General features: G+C 44.1%; 2 protein-coding genes across 2 annotated transcripts in view; one reads left to right on the top strand and one right to left on the bottom strand.

Moving 5' to 3' along the window:
- LOC138526184 (uncharacterized) overlaps positions 1 to 18,352 on the top strand; it is a 28,118-nt gene extending 9,766 nt beyond the window's left edge. The window contains exon 2 of the mRNA XM_069636611.1: positions 15,704 to 18,352. Within this exon, the coding sequence (XP_069492712.1) occupies positions 15,704 to 16,510 (807 nt within the window). The 3' untranslated portion in view covers positions 16,511 to 18,352. The remainder of the gene's footprint in view (positions 1 to 15,703) is intronic.
- The window catches only part of CYFIP1 (cytoplasmic FMR1 interacting protein 1), a 1,181,635-nt gene that overhangs the window by 323,688 nt on the left and 836,096 nt on the right, over positions 1 to 21,851 (bottom strand).

The following is a 21,851-nucleotide window of genomic DNA, read 5'->3' on the forward strand; positions in this document are numbered from 1 at the left end:
CGTTGAATGGATAGTTTATACCCAGATATCTCCCCATGGGATTTCCAATGCTCTCATCATCTGGTTATCGACCTCATTCCACGGAAACGGCTCTTCTTGTCGTCTCCAACTATCTTCTCTGCGCTCAATGCTCCAATTTTTCTTTTCTTCCTGGCCTTTCCACTGTGCAACACAGTGGCTCACAATGTTCTCCTTTCCTCTCTTCAATCTTTGCTTTTGCGGCACGGTCTTAAAGGGTTTGCTTCCAATCTTTCTGCATGCACCTTCTCCGTCTCCTGGCTTAATCAATTCACCACTACTTTCCCACTTACCTAAGGAGTTCCTCTGGATTCTGTTCGAGGTCCTCTACTTTGCTCTCTCTCTCTCTCTACCAGTCCACTTGCTTCTCTCATTTCTTCCTGCAGAGTCTCCCATCATCTTTATGTGGACGACTCTCAGACCTTTCTTTCCTTTTCCTCCAAACTTCACTCTAATCTCTCTGCCCGTCTCCTTGCCATTCAATCCTGCGCAGCATCTCACTATCTCCATCTGAAACCTTCTAAAACTGATGTGATGATCTTCCCAAGTCTACCATCACCATCTCCACTTCCTCCCCCTTCCAGTTGCTTTCCCCCCTTTCTCCATTGCACCTTCCCTTACCGCCACTAACTTGGGTGTAATATTTGACTCCTCTTTTTCCTTTTCTTCACACATCTCTTCCATTTTCGCTCTTGTCGTCATCCATATAACATCAAGTCTAGCCTATTCCTCACAACTCATGCTACTTTGGTTCCTCTTTAGTCTTTTCCCCACTTTTCTATTGCTCATCTATTCCCTTTGGTCTCCCTGCATATAAACCTGCTCCTCTCTGATCAATCTACAATTCCTCTATACGTCTCCTTTTCTCTCTCTCCTCGGGATTCTATCTGTCCCAACTTGCTCTCTTCTCTGTCTCTCTTTTGACTCCCATCAACTATATAATTTGCTCTGTATCGTTTTTAAATGCCTTCATGAACTTGCTCATCCTCTTGTTTTTTTTGACACCACTCTTGCTCGCTCTCTCAGATCTTCTAAATGTTTTAAATCTAACGCTTGTGTAAATTTATGGGAAGCCAATCCAGTGGACATACAAGGGCTTTACACACTTCGGTGTAACCAAACTCTCCCAAGGTAGCGCAGACATACAACTTAAGAGATCAGGGGTTTTGTGCATGTACAGTTAACCTCAAATAAAACTGCCAAGTAATGTCCAATCATGTATACGAAACTCTATTTAAAAACACACGCATTAAAAATCAACATTACTACCCCCTAGGCGCCGGTGTCTGCAACCTTTGGCTCGCCAGATGTTTCAGACAACAACTCCCATCAGCCCTAGCCAGCATAGGTATGGGAGTCATAATTCGAAACATCCGGAGAGCCACAGGTTGCAGACCCCTGCACCCGGCAAAATCAGAATCTACTTATATACACATATGCAGTTGTTAAACCACACAAGGTGCTACTCCCCACTTTTGTATGCACACAGGGAAAATAAGCAGTGCCAGGCAGAAGAAATATATATTTTTTAAAGTGGGGCGGAAAAACAATAACATTTTTACACAGTCAACACCATACACCTTATAGGTAGAAGGTAAAACCTGAAACACGTATCTCCATAATTAACCAGTTCAGTGAGCAGAGTTCCAACAGGTCCTTTTTTCAAAGGCAAGCACCTGGAAAGGGGTGACTGCAGTAACAAAATCCCCCAAAAGAGGATATGGCTAAAACCAAGTTCTTTAGACAGTGACACACCAGTTTCAGATAAAGTGTTTCCCATAAAGAGCCAGTGGTACTCTCAATTCCTAAGTACTGACAGAACGTCAGGAAGGAACTCCACCACCCATTTTCAGAGAAGCTTTATTGTTGGGATAGGACTTTATGCCCATTGAATCCCTATGGGAATGGGATGGGGTGCTTCGTTATAAGTCAGCACCCGATCACCGATTTGAAGAAAACCTGCAGCAGTTCTGTAGTGCCAGTGGGGATGCTTACGTCTTTTGCCACGCTGCAGGGAGTACAGTGGCTGCAGGTGCAGTGGTCGTTTTCCCAGTGTCAGGTTTTGGTCCATTTAGCAGTTCTGGCAGCTCTCAAGATAAACTGTTCCGATGACCCCACAAGCTGGACAGGACTGACAATGGTGAAGGACGACTGCTTCGACACTCATAACGGAGAACCCCCTCAAGACACTGCAGGAATAGTGAGTTGCTTCGGGGACCCTCACAGGGTTAGGCAGGCTCCAGGTGGGTCCCTCTTCATGGTGGGAGCAGCAGGTGCCCAGGTTAGAGTGCAACAATGGATGGAGCTGCAGTTTGTTAAGCCTCCATGCAAAGCTCTCTAGCTTCTGAGAACGATCCATGTCTCAGCGAGTTCAAGTGATGCTTCCGAGGTCCAGAGAAAGCGGGATGGTTGTGCATCACTACAGACTACTTAAGGCCACTAGTCTAAGGGAGGAAGGTGCCTGGTGAGGTCCTCTTGTGCCAGGAAGACGGTCCAGATGTTACACAGCGGATGCCTTCGGTAGTGCTGGTTAGCAGCTGCCATCCTCCGGTGTTCTTCTCTCCTAACATCAAAAATCCAGGCTGGGATCCACCCCAGCGTTACGGATCTGTACCATTGAAATAGGCAGGGGCTTGCCAACCATTGACGCCAAACCCCCCTCTACTGTTAGGCAAGATTGTATGTAGTAACCATGTGGGAGACATCAGCCTTATCCTCTTGGCAATAGGTAACCCAACCTTTGGTAAAGGTCTGGACTACACAAGTTGGTAGAGTGACTAAGCAGACAGGCTTATCTCAAGAGGGGTCAATGTGAGCTGTAGGGTTGCAACATAGAGTTTCACAGTGACACGTATTCAAATAACACTTATACTCAAGGATTCTTGATAAAATAATTATTTATTAATTTAAGAGTCCGTTTTAAAATAAGCTTTCTTTAGAAGGGAGCAGTATGCAACACTTAAAATATACTTCAACAATACTCTCCTTCTGTTAAATAAAGTAAGTAGATACCCTTTTGGGATGGCACACAGATACTTCCTACACCCTGAGCTGACTATGACACTGTAGACAATAATATATCACTCTTCACACTTAAATTGTAATACTGAAGTTCTGGCAAAAAGGAAAAAGGTTAGGGAAGGAAACAGTGGTTAACAAGTTTCTCAAACAGGTAAATACTTTTAGAGTCCCCCAATGTAATATAGATTAACCTTTCCCAGCTATACAATTATGGTATGTATGACTTTTTGGAGGGACAGTTAAACAAAGTCAGAGGGTAAGGGAGCCAGGACAGCCAATGTCATTTGAGCAAAGTCTAGGGGAGCTGCGGCACTTCTTGAAGATTAGCACAAAAGTCTTACACAAAGTTAAAGAGAGTTTTGTAAAAAGACTCACTGTGGGGCCACAAGCTGGAAGGCTTGTGATGGGCAAGGCTGCAAGCAACTCTGCAAAGGGCAGCCAATGCAAGTTTCCAGCGAGAGCAAGCAAGCTACACACATCAAGAGGTAAGTACCCATTAGTTCACAGTATCTTGAGTCTGACGAAAAGGTTCCAGCTGGCTTCTGTTCCTGTTATAGTCCTGCAGATCCTATTGTTCCTGGGTCTCAGTCGTGGGGAGAAGAGGCAGGACGTCTGGGGACTCCTGCACTACAATTCAAAGGTCGGCAGCAGCAATGAGCACAATTCAGATCAGCGGCACTTCACGGTTTCAGCTACTCGCAAATAGCACCACAGCGGTTCTTGGACACCTTGTGGACTTTCCTTGCTTCTGGGGTCCAGCACTCTGTTGAGGTGGCTCAGGCGTGGTTAGTCCTGCTTCGAGGGAGTCCAGAGGATCTTCCTGGAGCTCAGGTCTGCCTTAAAGGCAATGCACTTGAATCTGGTGTTTGTGTGCCCTGGCACTCGGTTCCTGCAGCAGAAATGAAGTACAGCCAGCAGGGAGAGGGGTCCTAGTTGAGTTTGTTTTGGGGCCGATTGGTCCCACCAACCCAAGGGGAGAAGTCGTCCGTTCCGGGCTTCTGTAGTCGATTATACATTTGGAACTTAATGCAGCAGGGCTTCACCGGGCAAACTAACGGTCCAGGAGGCTACAGCAAGCTTCTCTTCCAGTTTCTTCTTAGGGTCCTTCGTCCAGTGGTCAACTCTGCCTTCATTGCAAAAGACCTTGCCTTTTATGCACGTTTCTCCCATTAATTCGCAGCCTAGCTGTCACCCACACAGCAGGGTGGCTGTCCTCCGAGGACAGCCCGCTGGCCAATCACCTTTGGGTGCATTCCTGTAACCAAAGAGACTAAGCACAGGGTGTTTCGAGAACCTACCTCGCTTCCTGCCCTGCCAGACACTCTGGAGCCAGACGTGGGCTTCAGCATTGATCCCCGCCAAAGACAAGGCAAACAAAGGGACCAAACCTTTTCCAACAAGAAATGGCAAAAAAAGAAGACCGGGGCCATTTTGACAAAATGGGCACCCATGGGCGCAATTACTGCAGCTGCCAGGGCAACCTGCGGTAAAAACGCACAATAGTAGTAAAAAGTAAACCACTGCCACCAGCCATTAATTGTAGAAAGGGTAACATAAAAATGTTACATGAGAAGGTAGACAAAGGGGATACTAAGTAACCCCTCCAGCACTATTTTAAGATAGTGTGTACTGGGTGTACAAAGAGAAAAAAATGTAAGTCAATTTCACTTCACTACTCTCGGAAACAGTAGTTTATCCAAGAGAAGGTATTTAAACCTTAGCAGGAATCCTAAGGATTTCTCTGTGACGCTGCACTGAGGGTGCTGTGTGTCACAATGTAAAAAGATGACGCCTATGCAGTTCGTCAGACTCCAAAACCAAAAAGAAACACAGGGTTCAAATCAGAACAAAATACACGAGAGATTGAGAAAAAGGGCTCACTCTTTTTAGGATGAGAATGAAAAATCCTAAAGTCCAGCAAAAGAGCTGGGGGTCTCCAAGGTCGAAGGGAATTAGCACAGAAATTAGAATTCTCCATAACATCTACCCCTCCACATATGTCCAGTAACAGACATCCCATGGCTAGAATAGGCGTCGGGACCAGACAGCCTCAAGATCAGTTCCAGCCTGTTCAGACACACAAAGCACTGACTGGTGGTGTTTTTGGGCAGAGTCTATGAAAATGCATGAACAAACCTATACAGTATGAAAGGGTGAAAGGCTGACAAAAAGAAAGGCATCACAAACAGGTTTTCTACCATTAGGAGCAGCCACTTTGAGAATATAATGCTCAAAAAGGCAGTATCCCTGTAAAATTACTGGTGCACTGTAGGGCAACATAACAGAAAGTAAAAATAGTCCCAGGCCGGTTCTGTGCACATTCTAAAGGATAAAAGTTAACTAAAAGAAAAAGGGACAAAGTGCTCCTTCAGCACTTCACTTAAGGTGGGCTGAGGTACCTTAAAACAAAGGTAAACAGAAAAGTGAGAACCCCTCCCTGCAAAGACTGCCCAGGGCACCTCAAACCAAATGAGCAAGGCTAAGCACCTCACTCACCCCATAAAATAGCTTAAGTCAGTGGAGGGAAAGTTGCAATAAGTGAACATTTCCCTAACAGTACCATAATTCTCGGGGGCGTCGGAGGGAAAGAGGCAGCTTCTCGTGGTTGAGATGTATCAGTAGGCCTTGTCGTGAGCTTGCCTTCCCCTCCAATTAAGAGGTCGCATCCTGGAGCATTGGTATCTTGACCTTTCGAACCTCAACATGTGTGCGCAATGGTCAGAAGTTTAATATAAATGAAGTATGAGAATGTTTTTCTTAATCCCTCAATTTGCTTAAAAGTGCTTTACTCGCCTTTTAACAGAACTTGCAGTGTTTCTCTTTCATTGATGGAGGTTTGGGGGGAGGGGACAATCATCTGCCAAACTGGGGCTCAGTGAACATGACAGAGTTCAGATAGACAATGTATTCAAAAGTAATAATTTAAGAGGGGGCAAACAGTCCAGTGTTGTGTTGCTGATGCACAAATCTGGATAGAGTAACGAAGAGAGTAGTGCAGATGCAGCCTGAAAATAGCGAGGGACTGCGCTGAAGAGGAAATAGGAGAGTTTGAATACAGAATTACGGTTTCACAGAAGGATGAAAAGGGTGAATTGGAAGCAACTGGCATACGCACCTCAAGATGCGGCCAACTTTGTTCTCTCGCAGCTCCCACACTTCCGATTCCTTGGAATTTATAAAGGGCCATGGAAAGAACTTGCCTCGTTTAGGCGATAATGCCCCTTTATCTTTGAAGCTGTGCTATAAACACCATAGCAAGCCGATTTCAACTATCCGGTTACACGTAAACAAGGCAAACACTTAGAGTCACCGCTGATCAAAACTACAGAAAATGAGAATCGATGGAAGAGAATAAAAGGGATGCTCATAGTCGAGACACACGATACAACACTATGAACATTATGTTATATGAATTCCTAAAGCGCACGGTCACCCTAAGGTATCTTGGCCATGGAAGGCAAGGTCTAATCACAGCCAGGAAACTATTCCGCCTAGAACAGATAAGTTTTTACGGCTTTTCTAAAGGCCAACTGGTTTGATAGTCTTTTCATGGCTAGCGGCAGCTCATTCCATAGCAGGGCTGCCACTCTGCAAAATGCTCGACCCCCAATCCGACAGACAGGAGGCACACACAGCTGAGGCCGACCGCAGACGGCGTTTGGGGCAGTAGCGGATGCACTTTGCTCAGAGAAATTCAGCACCCTGGTCGTGCAACGCCTGATGGAAGATACGTAGCCCTTTGATCCTGATGCGTTGAGTCACCGGGAGCCAGTGCAGAGCCTGGAACACCGGTGAAATATGGGCCCCATAAGGCATGCCCGTTGCCACCTGCTAGGTTTTGTAAGCACTGCAGTCGCCAAATCAATCCCTTCAGCTGTGCCAGGTAAAAAGAGTTGCAATAGTCCAGCCAGGATGGCACTAAGGCTGCCACCACCGGTGGACATAGATGGGCAGAAATCATAGGAAGCACTTTTAGTATTTTGAGCTGAAAATGGCCGGTTTGGCAGACAGCTGCTACTTGGCTGTCCATAGATAGAGATGCAGACAGAATCAGGATCTGGGTGTCGTCAGCATAGGAGTAGCACCTACTGCCGAATGAGCGGATGAGACACACAAGTGCCCAGATGTAAATATTAAATAGAATCAGAGACAAAGAGAAACCCTGCAGCACCCCACAGCTGAGATGACGTGTAGACACTCACCAGTGTAGTCATGGCCTTGATAAAGCACAGGAAGCAGCCTTAAATGCTGACTCGTCGTTGGACTCAGGGATTTAACACACAATAAGTGACAATTCTCTACCTGCTCTGTGGGGGTCTTGTGTGCACAACTGTTAGTGTATGTGCTTGCGAAAGTGGGTTCATTTGAAAGGATGCCTCGTAGGGTCGCCCACTTGTTCTGTCAAATAGGAGTATGGGTAATAAAAGGCGTAAACATCTTTTTTAACGGTAACAGGCTTGATGGTTGAGAGCCCAAATGAAAAAAAGAAAAGAAATATTTTTTTAAAGCCACCACACATTCCGTCAACAAATTAGAAGAAACTATTCTCTTTCCTACTTGTAGCGCTGAGACAATTCTGCCAAAGGAGCCTTTGGGAGGGAGTAACATTTGAGAGAAGTACAAGATGGCACACATGGTATTTGAGTAGCTGCGTATTGCATCTATTGCTCTACAATGGTAGCTTAACTAGTTACAGGTCTTTTCCTTAGCGGTTTTCTTGCTGCACCTTTTTAAAATATCTTTCTCAGGTTTTCACTCACATAAAACCCACATGGACTATCACAAGTAAATACATCATTAAGTCGCCCCTTAAATGGCAAAGGAGCACGTGATTATGTGGAACATAGCTCCTTCTCCCCAACATATCACCCCAAGAACCACCAAGGCTGCCTACACTTGAACCACTATTGGCCAGCAAATCAGCAGCTTCAGTGCGTCCGCCCGGTCGGTGCGCCTTTTGCTCTTTCTTCTTTTCTTAGGCTTTTTCTCCACACTACCCCTTTTCTACTTTCCCTACCCATCCTTTCCCTTTTCTTCTGTGGCTTTTTTTAATGAGCTTTGCTGTGTCCCGTTTTAAAAGTAGCACGGCCAATCTACACCAGGAAAACAAAATGAAAACAAGGTTTGAGAAAGCCAACATTTTTGGGACTTCTGTGGTATTTGCAGGGCACTGCCATAGTGGTACTATCTGGCCATAGGGTACATGGAAACAGCCGAGAAATGGCGTGAGCACTTTGGGCTTACAATGGAAGTGTCTGGCAAACACTTATCTGATGTCCACAAATGAGCCAAAACGATTTCTTTGTAAATGTTTTTTTCAGAAATTCAAGGAACATATGTGAGGACCAACATACTGCTTAAAAATCAAGTGGCTCAAGGCACAATTGGTTAAGACATTTTTTTGCTGCATCTGGAGCGGACCTAAAGTTTAGTTTTAATGAAAGCTTTAGCTTTAGGAAGTCTGCTTAAAATTAAAAGTTGCGCCATAAAATCCCATTTTGATGCTTCTGTGAGATTGAGCCAACTCGAGCAGTAATTTTTATTCAGATACAAAATCCATTAAAACATTAACATATTCAATTACAACAATAAAAAAAGGAATAGTTACATCCTAAAAGCTTTTAGAAACAGAGAGAAACATTAACACAATTTCCTCATGCCTGAATCATAAATCTGTTGCCCTCATCCAGTGCTCCCCTAAAGAAATGCTATGTCTTATTAGAACTTCGCATCGTCACAGTGCATAACAAAAACCATACTACCTCGCCGTGTTCGTTTGTTGTGTTTGATTAGATGTCCTTATCCACTGCTTCCTCAAATCGTTTGAGAAACTACAATCCAGCAACAAGTGCACTGGGTCTTCGCCACGCCCCAGGCCGCATGGGCATACGGCATCCAGGCCAAGCCATGTGTTAGGCAAAGTTTGTATGCAGTACCCTCTGGGACCACTGCACACAACTAGGACTACAGGTGTAAGCAAAACTAACCTTTGGCATTAGTCTGTACCACACAGTTTTTGGTAGCGAGCTGAGCAGCCAGGCTTATCTCAAGAGTGAATGTGAGCTTGTAAGGGTGTTACACAAAGGTCTACAATAGCAAGTATTTAGATAGACACTTACACTCAAGGTTTCTTGGTAAAACAATTATTAATTTATTACACAATCATTTAAAAAGCATTCACTAAATGAGGCAACCAATATCACACAAAAACGTATACTACAATACTGATTACTAATCAGTTGAGCTCCCTTGAAGTCGGAGCAAAATAGCATTGAAGTAGGAGCAAAAAGGCATAAGTTGATAGAAACGAATATTACAGTTACTTTAAAACAGTGCAAATAGTTTGAGTTCACCAGAGGAGTCGATTCAATGCAATAGGTAGGCCAAAGTCAATGGGCTAGTTTCTTGTATAAGTAAAAACGGTTCTGGTATTTAAAACAGAAAAGTCTTTGACACGGTTCTTAGAAGTAGTTCACGGAAGAAAGGTTTGTATGTCGGGTCACAAGCTGACTAGGCTTGCAAGTTTCCAAAGTTCCACAAACTTTCGCAGTGAAAGGTAAATTCTCTAGGTCGGGTTTTCAAAGTGCCTTATATTGAAGAAAAAGATGCAGCTGAAGACTTATGTTCCTGGCAGTTCCTGCAGATTTCGCTGTTCCTGAGCTTCAGCTGGGGGGACAAGAGGGAGGACCTCAGCGGACCACTGCACGGGGACTGATCACAAAGCTCGCTAATTGGCAAATCTTTGATTCCGGTTGCTGTTCTTCAAGCACACAAACTGGTGTCAATTCTCCCTGGTTAATCCTAACCAGCTCCGAGAATGGTATCCAGGTGGCTTACGAGTTGATTTGCCCCACCAACTCAAAAGGAAGAAGTCGTCAAGAAGGGGCTTCTCCGTTGAGGGAACTTGGCGATTCGGATCAGCAGCAGGGCTCCACTGTGCAAACCAACGGTCCAGTAGTTGCAGCAGCCGTCCTCTCCCAGCTCGTCTTCGGTTCTTTCCTTACAGACTCTGCCTTTCAGTCCAAGAGACTCACCTTTTTAAACAGTTTTCTCCCATTCATTCCAGCCTATCTGCCACTCACCCAGCAGGGTGGCTGTCCTTGCCGGACTGTCAGCCAGCCAATCACGCCAGAGTTCATTTGGGTCTCCTAGGAGACTAAGCACAGGGAGTTTCGGGCACCTCCCTCACTTCCTGCCCACGCCAGACACTCAGGCGCCAGAGGCGGTCTTCAGTCCTGAAGCCCGCCAAAGGAATCGAAACAAAAGGGACCAAACCTAGTTTGACGCGCAGAGCTAAACTCTAGAAGGACCTTTCCAAAACAAAATGGCGAAAAAAGAAGACCGGGACCTGTTTAAACAAAGGGGGCTCAGGCGCCATCTTGAAAAACATGGCTCCCGCGATTTTTAGCTACTGGTGTTCGCGGTTGGGAAAAATCATGGTAGTTCATTGTAAAACCACTGCCAACCAGCCATTTCGATAGGAAAGGGTAGCATTTGACTGCTACATGAGTTTCTAGACACAGGGAATACTAAGTAACCCCTCCAGCACTCTATTGTAAGATGGTGTGTGCTGGGTCTAGGCATTTAAAGGAAGTAAAGTCAATTTATCTTTACATTCTCTGGGAAACAGTAGTTTATCCCAGAGAAGGTATTTAAACCTTGGGACAGCCTAAAAAGGCTTTCCCTATGTTACTGCACTGAGGGTGCTGTGTAACACACATGAAAAGATGATGCCTATGGAGTTGTCTAAAATTCCATAATCTAAGAACACAACAGTATAAAACACATCAAAATACATGAGAGTGGGAAAAAAGGCTCACACACTCTCCAAGTAAAAAAATAAAGTCCTCAAAATCCAGCAAAGTTGCTGGTGGTCTCTATGGTGAAGGGAACCTGCACATTTATGAGAATTCTCCCTAATACCATGGTGCCCTTGTTCGGAGTGGCAACACATTTAGCTTGGCCTGTAAGATGTTCGATCAGCATTCAGCAGTCTTTATTTTGGTGATAGTCTGTGCATAATTCGCTTGCATTGGCCTGGGGTTATACAATTTTAAAGAGGATAGGTTCACACTTCCCAAGAGAAGGGCATCTAGCTCGAGCTCTACAGATCTTGCTTTTAAAAGAGTACTGCGCTGTCTCTGTGCTAAGTCTCTCATTGCAGTTGCTTCTTTCAACCCCCATCTTTTCAGAAGATCAACTCCACTATTATACCAGCACCTTGGGTCCTTACCAGTGTTTTGCGCGGTCTCTCTCAAGGCAATCCCGATATTTGGGTTCACAGAGGTACCCAGTTGAACATTCACATACAATTCTAAAAAAACTCTGCTGGGCTTGCAAGGATATGTCAACAATCCCCAGCTCGTGTTTTAAAGGAATAGTGTGCTCAAAAATGTTATTGGATAAAAAGATGGCCCATAATCAAAAATCTATATAAAAAATAATTTTTAAACAAAGTCCCTATGTAAAGTCTTGAGAAAATGAAGCTCAAACTCAAAAATTTGAAGCACTAGGAGGCATCCATTTTGTGAAATGAATGAGCCTCCTGTGCTGCCCATGCGGCACGAATGAAGCAAAAGCCAGCTAGCTGTAATAAACAAAAGCTACCACTGAGAATGCAGGCAGGAAAGCTGCATCTAGGTAAGTGCTTATTTCTTTTTTTAAATAAACATTTGAAATATAAAAGCTGCAGTTTTCTTTCTAAGTTTTCTGCGCTGGAGGAGCCCGGAAAACTTAGAAAGAAAACCGCAGCTTTTAAAATGTTGTATTTATGTTTGCGGTTGCTTCAGCTTGGAGTCCCCTGGGCTCCAAGCTGAACGCTACCGCAAACATAAATACAACTTTGCTATATTTAAAAATGCTGCGGTTTTCTCCTCCGAGCCCGAGGAGAAACTTAGAAAGAAAACCACAGCGTTTTTAAATACAACTGCGTTGTATTTCTGCCTGCAGGGGCTTTCACTTTGCGTCTCCTGGGCTCCCCTGGGGGAGCCCAGGTGACTCAAAGTGAAAGCCCCTGCAGACAGAAACACAACGCGGTTGTGTTTCCAAATGCTGCAGTTTCTGCCTGTAGCGGCTTTCACTTTGAGTCTCCTGGGCTCCCCCAGGGGAGCCCAGGAGACTCCACGCAAAAGCCGCTGCAGTCAGAAATACAACGTTGTTGTATTTGTGATTGGCGTGGTTTTCCAACCACAGCAATCAAAAATACAACAACGTTGTATTTGTAATTGCTGCGCCTTTGCTTTTTGCCTTCATTTTACGTTTTCTGTGCTTCCCTGGGCTTGGGGAGCAAGTGAAGGCAGCCTCCTCAGCTCATGTCGAGCTCTGCTCTGGCTGCAGTAAGCAAAAGCTCCCAGTAGGGGGTTTTTGCTGCTTGTTTAGTGTTGGCAGGGCAGATTTGAGAATGCTGCCTGAAATGGCAAAATGGATGCTCCCATGTAAACGCTTTGAGCCTCGTTTGCTCAAAAGTTTACATAGGACCTTTCATTAAAAATATGAATAATGTATGTTTTGGATTATTGGCCATCTTTTAAGGCTATAATATTTTTGAGCGCACCATTCCTTTAATGTGTCCCCTGGGGCTCTAGTGTTTACCTTAGACCTAAGGACCTGGAGGCACGTATTCAGACATTTGCCCCCAAAGTAATAGAAACGTAAAAGTCCTCTCAAGCCTGCTATGACTTGTTTGACTACCATTTATATTCCTACACCAGCTCTATTGGTTGGTTGTCCAGGGCCCAGGTGAATGAGAATTTCGTTTCACAAAAGACCAGAACCTTGGTTTTTAAAGTATTCAATCTTAGGCCATGCTTCTTAAAATATGTAATAGTGTACTCTAAACTCCTCTTAAGCCCTCTTTGCGTTAGATCCATAAGCACTTTATCGTCCACATATGATAAGGCGCTCAATTTTATGCCATTTAGAAGTGGAAGGCTCAGACCTTGAGACTCCTTATGGTGGTCAAAGTCCCAGAGGAACAACAATAACAGTAATGGGACTAGTGGTCAGCCCTGCTTTACCCTTGCTTATGTACCAAAGCTTTCTGAATATTTATGATTTGCTGAACATCTCACCCTGCCTTAAGTATTCTCGTAGAGGAGGTTTATTAGTGGCACAAGTCCAAAAGGGACCACAATTTTCCAGAGTTTTACCTATAATTTACGGTTCACAGAATAAAAGGCCTTCGTAAGGTCTAGGAAGGCCACATAAAAGTAGATTTTTCTCCTTCCACTGTACTTCTCCAAATTGGTGTTCAATATAAAATATTGATCAATCGTGGAGAAGCCCATACGAAATCCTGCTTGTGTGTACGGAAGTGCAGTTATCTAATGCCCATGTCTCCAAGCGCTCAGCCAAACAACCTGCAAAAACCTTACTTGAGATGGCTAGGAGAGCAATAGGCGAGTAAAAATGTGGGTCCTGGACATTACCATTTTTAAATAGTGGGACAATCAAGCTTTTATTCCACGATTCTGGGAAGGTGGAACTACTGGCGATGGAGTTAAAGACCCGATGCAGGACTGGCAACCACAAGATTGACCCCATCCCTATCACATGTGGGGTCCCACAAGGCTCATGTTTCTCGCCTACTTTGTACAATATATTTACAAAGCCACTCTTTGACAAACTGGACCATCTGGGTGTTACCTACACTAACTATGCTGATGACACCCAGATACTCCTTACCCTATCGGGTAACTACAATATGGATGTCACCCGGATTAATGACATCTTTACCATCATTTAAGCATGGATGGCCACACATGGCCTCTGTTTAAATGATGAGAAAACGGAACTTCTCCTTGTCGGCTCTCCCAATAACCTATTGAAACTCGGCCCCAACTACAACAGCATCATTATTGATGGCAATACTATTTCCATCGTCAAAAGTGTAAAAACCCTCGGCTTTTATCTTGATGCCAAAACTAACCTCTCTAAGCAACTCAACATGACTGCCTCAGCCACTGCCTACACCAGCAAGTTGATCAGGGCCTGCAAACCTTTCTTGTCTGCTGACAGCTGCCTTACGTTGGCCAGGGCTCTCATACAGTTTAAACTGGACTACAGTAATAGCCTATACCTAGGCGCAAACCAATCCATCATTAATAAATTACAGGTACTCCAAAATAACGTGCTACGAGCAGCACTAAACAACCACATCTCCACTACCAGAAACTTATGTAAGTGGCTCTCCAGCAAACATAAAATTGACCTAAAAACCATTTGTCTCACATACAAAGCTTTAAACCACCTAGCCCCGCCTTATCTCACCAATACATTTATCTTGAAATCTGTTGCCAGAACCACTAGATCTTCCAACACTCTATGCCTCACAGTGGCCAGATTTTCCCTAAAAAAGCTGGAGGTTCCAGTTTCACGGTCCTTGCCTCCCAATTTTGGAATAACCTACCATTTAGCATCAAATCCATCGATTCCTTTCAGTCATTTAGAAAACAGGTCATCAGCTGGTTACTTAACAGAACCTAGCTTTCACCCTCTCATCCACCTATGATCGATACTACCCCATGTGTTTTTGCCTGTAATTGTGTTCTTCCAACTATAAATGGTATAATGTATAATTGTATGCCTTTATTATGCATCTTGCAACATTGTACTGATGCGCCCTTTTACCTCTGGGTCTGGAGCGCTATACTAAATAAACTGCCAATGCTTTAAATACCTCGGGTCCCAGTCCATCTGGGCCCGCCGCCTTGCCAACTCAGTTCGCAGGGAGATGCATTTTGGGCGGCAAGGGTCAGGCAATGAATGGGAATTGCAACAGGGATTAGAATGCCCCTGCGTAGTCAATAGTTTGGTTAAACAAAAAACCCCTGCAGACTGTTTCTCTTCACATCCCATCTCTGTCTCTGTACTATGTCAAATACGTTCAGCTTTATCAGGGGTGCAGAAGCACCACCCAATATTCAAAACTAAAATTAGTCTGCTGTAACAAAGAAGTGGGGAAATGTGGAAGAAAACGTTCTTTGGAAAGAGCGAATTCTACCTAAATACTAATCTTGCCAAAGTGGAAGAAAACGTTCTTAGGAAAGAGCGAATTCTACCTAAATACTAATCTTGCCAAAAACCTTTTAAGGAGTACAGTATCCATGTCTGAATTTCCCAACCTCAAAATTCAAATGACCGACAGTCCCAAAAGCAAGCTATGAAAATACTTCAGCTACTATGAGAATAAGAAGTGCAGCACGGGCTTGCACATCTACAGTGTCAATGAGTGGAGGCTTGAGAGACAGTGCAAGTGGTAGGGACACCACAATGGCAATGTGGGGTTTGTATAACGGGCAATGAGAAAAGACTGGAAGGGGCATACATCCAACATTAAGAACTGTTCACAAAATGCAGGATAAATTCAAGCTTCCTAAGAGCAAAAACATGAAATGATAAGATTTCAGAAAAGTTCTGAAAAGGCAAACGACCAATGTGTGAAGGCATTGTGCAAGCCAGGCCAGAAAGGTCCCTTTATTGTGTGTAGTCTAGACTAATGTGCTCATCCTCTGGTGACACCAACTGCAAACCTTTGCGATTTCTGCATAACATGCCTAACAACTACACTGCTTAGGAGATTATCGCATAACCACTTTCTTTCATGTAGACTAGACATTACACTTAAATATGTGTCTCTTACCAAAAAACCTTCTCTTGATTTCAGGGCACGGAAACTGAAGGCACCCAAACTTGGAATTATCCCAGTTGTTGCCACCCTCGCCTCAGAGTACATTCAGAAGGAACTTTCTTGCAAGTTGAGACATCACTTCTGCTGCCAGAGGAAACCACCACCTGCACTATTATGGCAATCACTGTCCAAAACGTGACTGACAGCACAGCCATGGTCATCTGGCCATTAATATATGGCTGCGCTGATACCTTTTATAGCTTACTGTATCACCCGAACTGGAACAGCATGTTCTCCGCGCACTCCAGGAAGGACTTTCAGAAGGAGGAGAGGGTCCCCGGAACTCGGACTTCCTTCGTCATTGAGGATCTGACTCCACTCACAACCTATATACTGTGCGTCACCTGCCAGTCAGCAAACCCCTCCAGTGACCAGTGCCAGGTGTTCAACACACTGACACAAGACCCGGCATCTGCCAACAGCAAAAAGAAAGACCTGCCACTGGGCATCTGGCTCACCAGCAGCATCCTGCTCCTAATCATCGCCTGCATTCTCCTCTATGGCTGCCTGCATATATGGTGCCGAAAAAGGCGGCAGAAACGCGAAGACCGGGACATCAGCTCAGAACAGGACAAGGGAGAGAAGCAGATCAAAAAGAAGAAGACTCCAGAAGGTACCGAGAAGGTCAACCAGCCAGTTCTGAACAATGAGGAATGCAATGTAGATTCCAATCACCCAGACATGAACATCGAAAACCCCTGGACTAACCTGGAGTGCGCAACACTACATGCCAATAATCAGGAACCGGCAACAATGGCGGAACACGCAACTTCTGAGGTTTAGTTGGAGTGGACAGAAGCTAAGACTGCACTGAGAGAAAGAAGTTGTGTTAATGCCTTTAGTATTGTGGGTATTGCTTCACTACATACTGTGTTTTCAAAAAACTGTATACTGTAGAATTCGATTTATTTAAACCATGCTCGTTAATGTGTTCTAGACATACTTTATGTTCTCAAGCTCATGAACAACAGTGATTACCCTGTAACTATCATAAGGTGTTCATGCACAATCTACAAGCAGTATTAAGACAGGAAAACGTGAGCCTTACTCTACTTTATCACAATTAAGACTGTCCGTGTAAGTGGGCTGGTGGGAGCATGGAAAATATACTAACATGAGAAGTTACCATATGCTACAGCCCATGTAGCGAGGCCATCACTGGCCAGCTTCACTCACCCAGATCAGAACCAACGCCTATGTTAACAATGAGATGATTCTCCGGGATAGGTTTTGCAGTTGACAATGCAACAGTAAGACGCGGCGCGCATGTTTGCAGATGTGGCCACCGTTATCCAATGGAACCCCACGTTAAGAGTCTTCTGCACATATTTATCAGGACAGACGAGTAACGGAGCAAAGACAGGTCAGCTCATTATAGTCTGTACACTAACCAATGCGAACATCATCTACTGATGGCAAAAACAACCACTCAACATATAAGCTGGACGCAAACGCGAAAGAAAGATTTTTCCATACATTTTAAGTAACTCTCTTAGTGAACCCTTCTGCTTCAGCGTCCCTCTCCTACAATGGAAATGATGAATGCAGGGTTCTTGCAGCTGCCTTGTGTTTTCGGTTTAGTGTCTAGTCCTCTTGTGCTCGCCCTAGAGTTAAGCTGTTTACTGGACACTTTCACTCCCTACAAATAGATAAATACTCCTGTTACCTACATATTTTCACAGCCCTCTTGTAAGGGGTGGAAGAAGACCTATCCTAAGGGGGCTACTATGTAACCAAAGCAACAGCACAGCTGTCACCAGCGTACTCCCCCCGACACACTTACAGGGTGAGAAAACATACCCTGGAACATGGGGTTCTCAACAGCACCCCTGCCCCCTATTAGCCATATGGACTAGCAAAGGCAGCACAACCAAAATATGTTGCAGATGCAGTGGTACGTGAGTAAAATGTCCTCCTTACAGCAAAAAGCAAGTAAAACAACTTAGAAGCAAGCAGAGAGTTTAGGAGACAGACTGAGGGGACCAAATAAAGTGAGTTAAAAATACTCCAATATATAAATAAAAATGGAAAACATTTTCACTCAAGCAGCTCCATGGTTAAGCTCGGATCAGAGGTACCAGCATAGAAATGCCACAGGAAATCGCTGCATATTATTACTACCTCAACTGTAGAATACGTGTAAGGTGAACATGTTAATTTCCATGGGAAGTATGGATTACAAAAAGATCTAGAACTTAAATAAAGCTTTACTTCTTAAAGTAGACAACCACTAGAAATGGGAATTCGTGTTTTACTCCCCAATACATTATTTCACTCACTACTTTAAAAGAAAATCGGGACCAAAATACTCTGTCCATGGGCAAAATAACATGTGAAGGTGTAAGGTGCAGTTGGAGAAGCCAATTTATAAATGCAACGATTAAATAACCACAACCTTAAATTAAAGGCTTCAGACTGAGTAACGACTGTAGATTATGCAACCATTAGGGCAAGGAACACAATAAATGGGTATTGTGATCTTTTTCTGCAGCCGCTTTCAATGAATTTATGAAATGTACCACCAATTGGGGATGGTGAAAGCACAGAGTAAAAGGCCTATTAATTAAAAAATGATTCTATTAAGTAACGGAACCCATCAATAAAAACTGTGTATAGTATTTTGTATTCGGAGGTGTGATTGTGTTTCATTTAACTAAGTTAGCCTCTTTCCTACTAACAACCATGCCTGCCAACCAATGGATCCTGCACTGATGTATGGGGAAGAACATTACATTCCTCTTAGTAATGTTCTTTCTGATGGATGTTCCTCCCACGGCTTTCTCATCTATATCTATTTTCCAGTGCAGCTGTGCTTCAGAAACTTTTGCACCACCAGCGGGTGCAGAGCGGCTCTGATCGAAGCCTCTATACTGTCAGCCAGAGATTATGTCGAGGCCATTGTATATCAAGGCGGTATGCCCCGTGACCTTTCCCCCCACAAGCACTCTGTTGCTGAGGTACCATAGAACAAAAGAATGTGTACTGGCTATTCACCAAATGACGTTTGTTGGGAAGGTGAGGAACACCGATCAGAAAGAACATTACTGAAGTTAATTAATTGGTTCTTTTATGGAATCTTTCCTCCCACAGATTCCTCATCTATGATAGACTCCCATGGCTGCACGTACACCTGGAAGAGGGAGGAGAGCAGGAAGACACCACCTAAACTAGAAAACTCTGGAGGACAGCTCTGCTCAAGCGAGCGTCCTGCCCTGTAAGGGAATCCAAGCAGTAATGCTTAGCAAACATGTGCAAAGCCCACGTAGCTGGCTGGAAAATGTCCAGAACATGGATTAAGAAGAGTCTCACTCACAGTGTTAACTTCTCTTTGGAGAAAACCAAATAGAGAGGCTCAACAGAATGCTTGCAGTTCACTCCCCTATCTAGCGGAAGTAATGGCAACCAAGAAAATCATCTAAAGTGTGACTAGTCTTAAAGAACAGAAATGGATGGGCTGAAATCAAGTCCCCATAAGAAATTTGAAAAACATTTTCAAATCCCACTTCGCAACAAACTGACGTGGTGGAAAATTGGTCACACAATCAACTCAAAATGTGCCTAACTAGTGGGATTGTGAAGAAAGAGCCTTAAAAACTGACATCGCAACCAGGACCCTCTTTAAAGGTCAGTGAAAAGTTCAGTGGGCTAACAGCAGTTACAAGTTAGGACCTTCTGCCCTAGAACCTGAACCTACCAAATTCTGTTTGACAACGTTATCATGAGACATCAACTGCTCAAAGAACTCTTCTCATGGAATCTACGATATGTGGACAGATTTAAAAGGTCAGAAGACAGATGGCAGCATTATTTCAGACTACAGAATAGTGTAGGCACTATGTGAAAATCATGAAAATTAACAGACAGAATGCATGAACCTTGAATTAAAGTTGAATGACAAATGAAAGAATGAATATGATTTAAATCTAATGTAGAATATAATCTAACATTTAAAATTGAGTTGTTAAAAAAAAAGAATACAAAATGATGTTATTACTTGCAAACACAATGATTCACCTAACCTCTAGCCGGCTTCTCTCTACTCTTTCTGATCATATTTAGGGGCAACTTCTTTCAAGGGGCTGGGGGTTAAATCGCTCCACTCTACCTACATGCGTAAAATGCACATCTAACCTACACCCCAATAATAATGCTCCTGGCTGTGTCACCCCTCTTCCTTCTTCAGTCTCTGGAAAGTCATTTGAAAATAACTGATAAGTGTATTTTCAAATTTGAGAGTGTCTCTTCTAGATTTTCATTCAACATTTTACACATTCTACCTTTTCAACCTATCTTGAGAGGTTGCCAATTTCGGTCATGCAGTTCATATTGTCCTCACTTCATGCTTCTTTGAAAAAATATAATTTACTACAAACTCCAGGCTGAAATATTAGTCTACAGAGATGTAACCTTTTTACACCCATTACGTTTTCTAGAATCACTTCTGTTGCAGCTTTCTGGGAAGTACACCTTAGTATTCCTGCAAAGGTTTCACATAAAAGTCTGAACCAAACTCTTCCTTGGTAACGAGGATGAGCGGTTAGGCAGATAGTAAGGCGATCAAGGGTTTTATGTAAAGTACAATTAACAAATAGAAGAGCTTTACAAAGCAATATAATGTCCACACAAGTACACAAATATGTTGTAGATCGCAACAGAGAAGCAACATGTAAAAGATGCTAAGAGTCAAGTAAAACCTTGTTTATACATATACAATACACAGGTTGTTGTCCAAATTACAGCACGTGTCACACTAACATTCAAATGTAATATGTTATTGTGGGGTGTGGGGGGCAGTATAACAAAATATCACATAGGCCCTACAATGCAAACCAAGCATGCAATACGATAAAAAAATGACATCATGCTCTATCCCAGTGACAGAATGTAACCATGTTCAAGGTAATACCCAGGAGTTTGACTACTTTGGGGAGTAAGTAAAGTATTTCAAAGTTTTCCCATTGGGATAATGAGGCTCAATGGTGCTGTAGCTACAGTCAGTACAATGGATAATAAGGAACACGTTATTTACCTGTAACCATTGTTCTCCAGCATGGGTCTGGCATGGATTTACATTCTCATGAATATTTTCTGTCAGGCTGGGAATCCTTGGTAAAAGAAAAAACAATTTCACTTTCCAACTGGATTTCTCCTTTAAACCACTCACTCATCTGGGTCATACTGCCCCCATCCAATTACAGTCATCTCCCTAAGCCCTTCCTCTGGCAGCCATCATCAGATTAGGTAAGCACATAAAGAGGCAGTATGACCAAGGAGAGGCACAGAGGGGACGGAGGGATGGTTCGTGAAGGTGTGCATGGACCTCCACGTAGCAGCCCTGCAGATGTCCCGCAGGGGCACACGAGACCGGAACGCTGTCGCAGCGATCGCTCTCGTGGAGTGGGCTCTTGGACGGCTGGTTCGGCAATCGGTGACAGTACGTGATGCAGCCGGAGAGTCACCTTGAGATGAAGTCTTGGACAAGGCATTCCCATGGTTCACAGGACCAAAGTTCACAAACAGTTGAGAACTCTTCCAAACACTCTGTGCATGTAACGTAGAACTTCAGGGAATGAGCAACATCCAGTGAGTGCAAGGCCCTTTTAGCTGGTGATGAAGGCTTCGGGAAAAAGAACAGGTAACACCAAAGGCTCATTGAAGTGGAATTCCGAAGGAACCTTTGGCATAAACGAGGGGTGCGTCCGCAGCACCACCCTCGATTTGAGGATAGTCAGGTATGGCTGTTTGCAGGACAGGGCCTGGATCACACCTATCCTCCTCCTGGCAGAGGTGATGGCCACAAGGAACAGTTCCACAACTTGCATAGGTTCGAAGGGGACCCCCTTGAGCCTCGTCAGCACCATGTTGAGTTCCCACACTGGGACAGGGGCCTTCACCCGCGGGAAAAATCGAAACAGTCCTTTGAGGAACTGCTTGATGAGTCCATGAGACCAAAGTGAAGATCTTCCTGGAGACCTGGTGTAGCAGGAGATGGCCCCAGATGTACCTTGATAGAGGAGTGCGCCATTCCGGCCTTGGCCAAGGACAGCAAGTATGGAAGAATCTGCGGGCTGTGACCCTCTGAGGGGCAATCATCTGAGAACACAACCATGTAGCGAAACGCTTC

Source organism: Ambystoma mexicanum, chromosome 7p (genome assembly GCF_040938575.1).
Source record: "Ambystoma mexicanum isolate Mex_15411 chromosome 7p, UKY_AmexF1_1, whole genome shotgun sequence".
NCBI classification, from domain to species: domain Eukaryota; kingdom Metazoa; phylum Chordata; class Amphibia; order Caudata; family Ambystomatidae; genus Ambystoma; species Ambystoma mexicanum.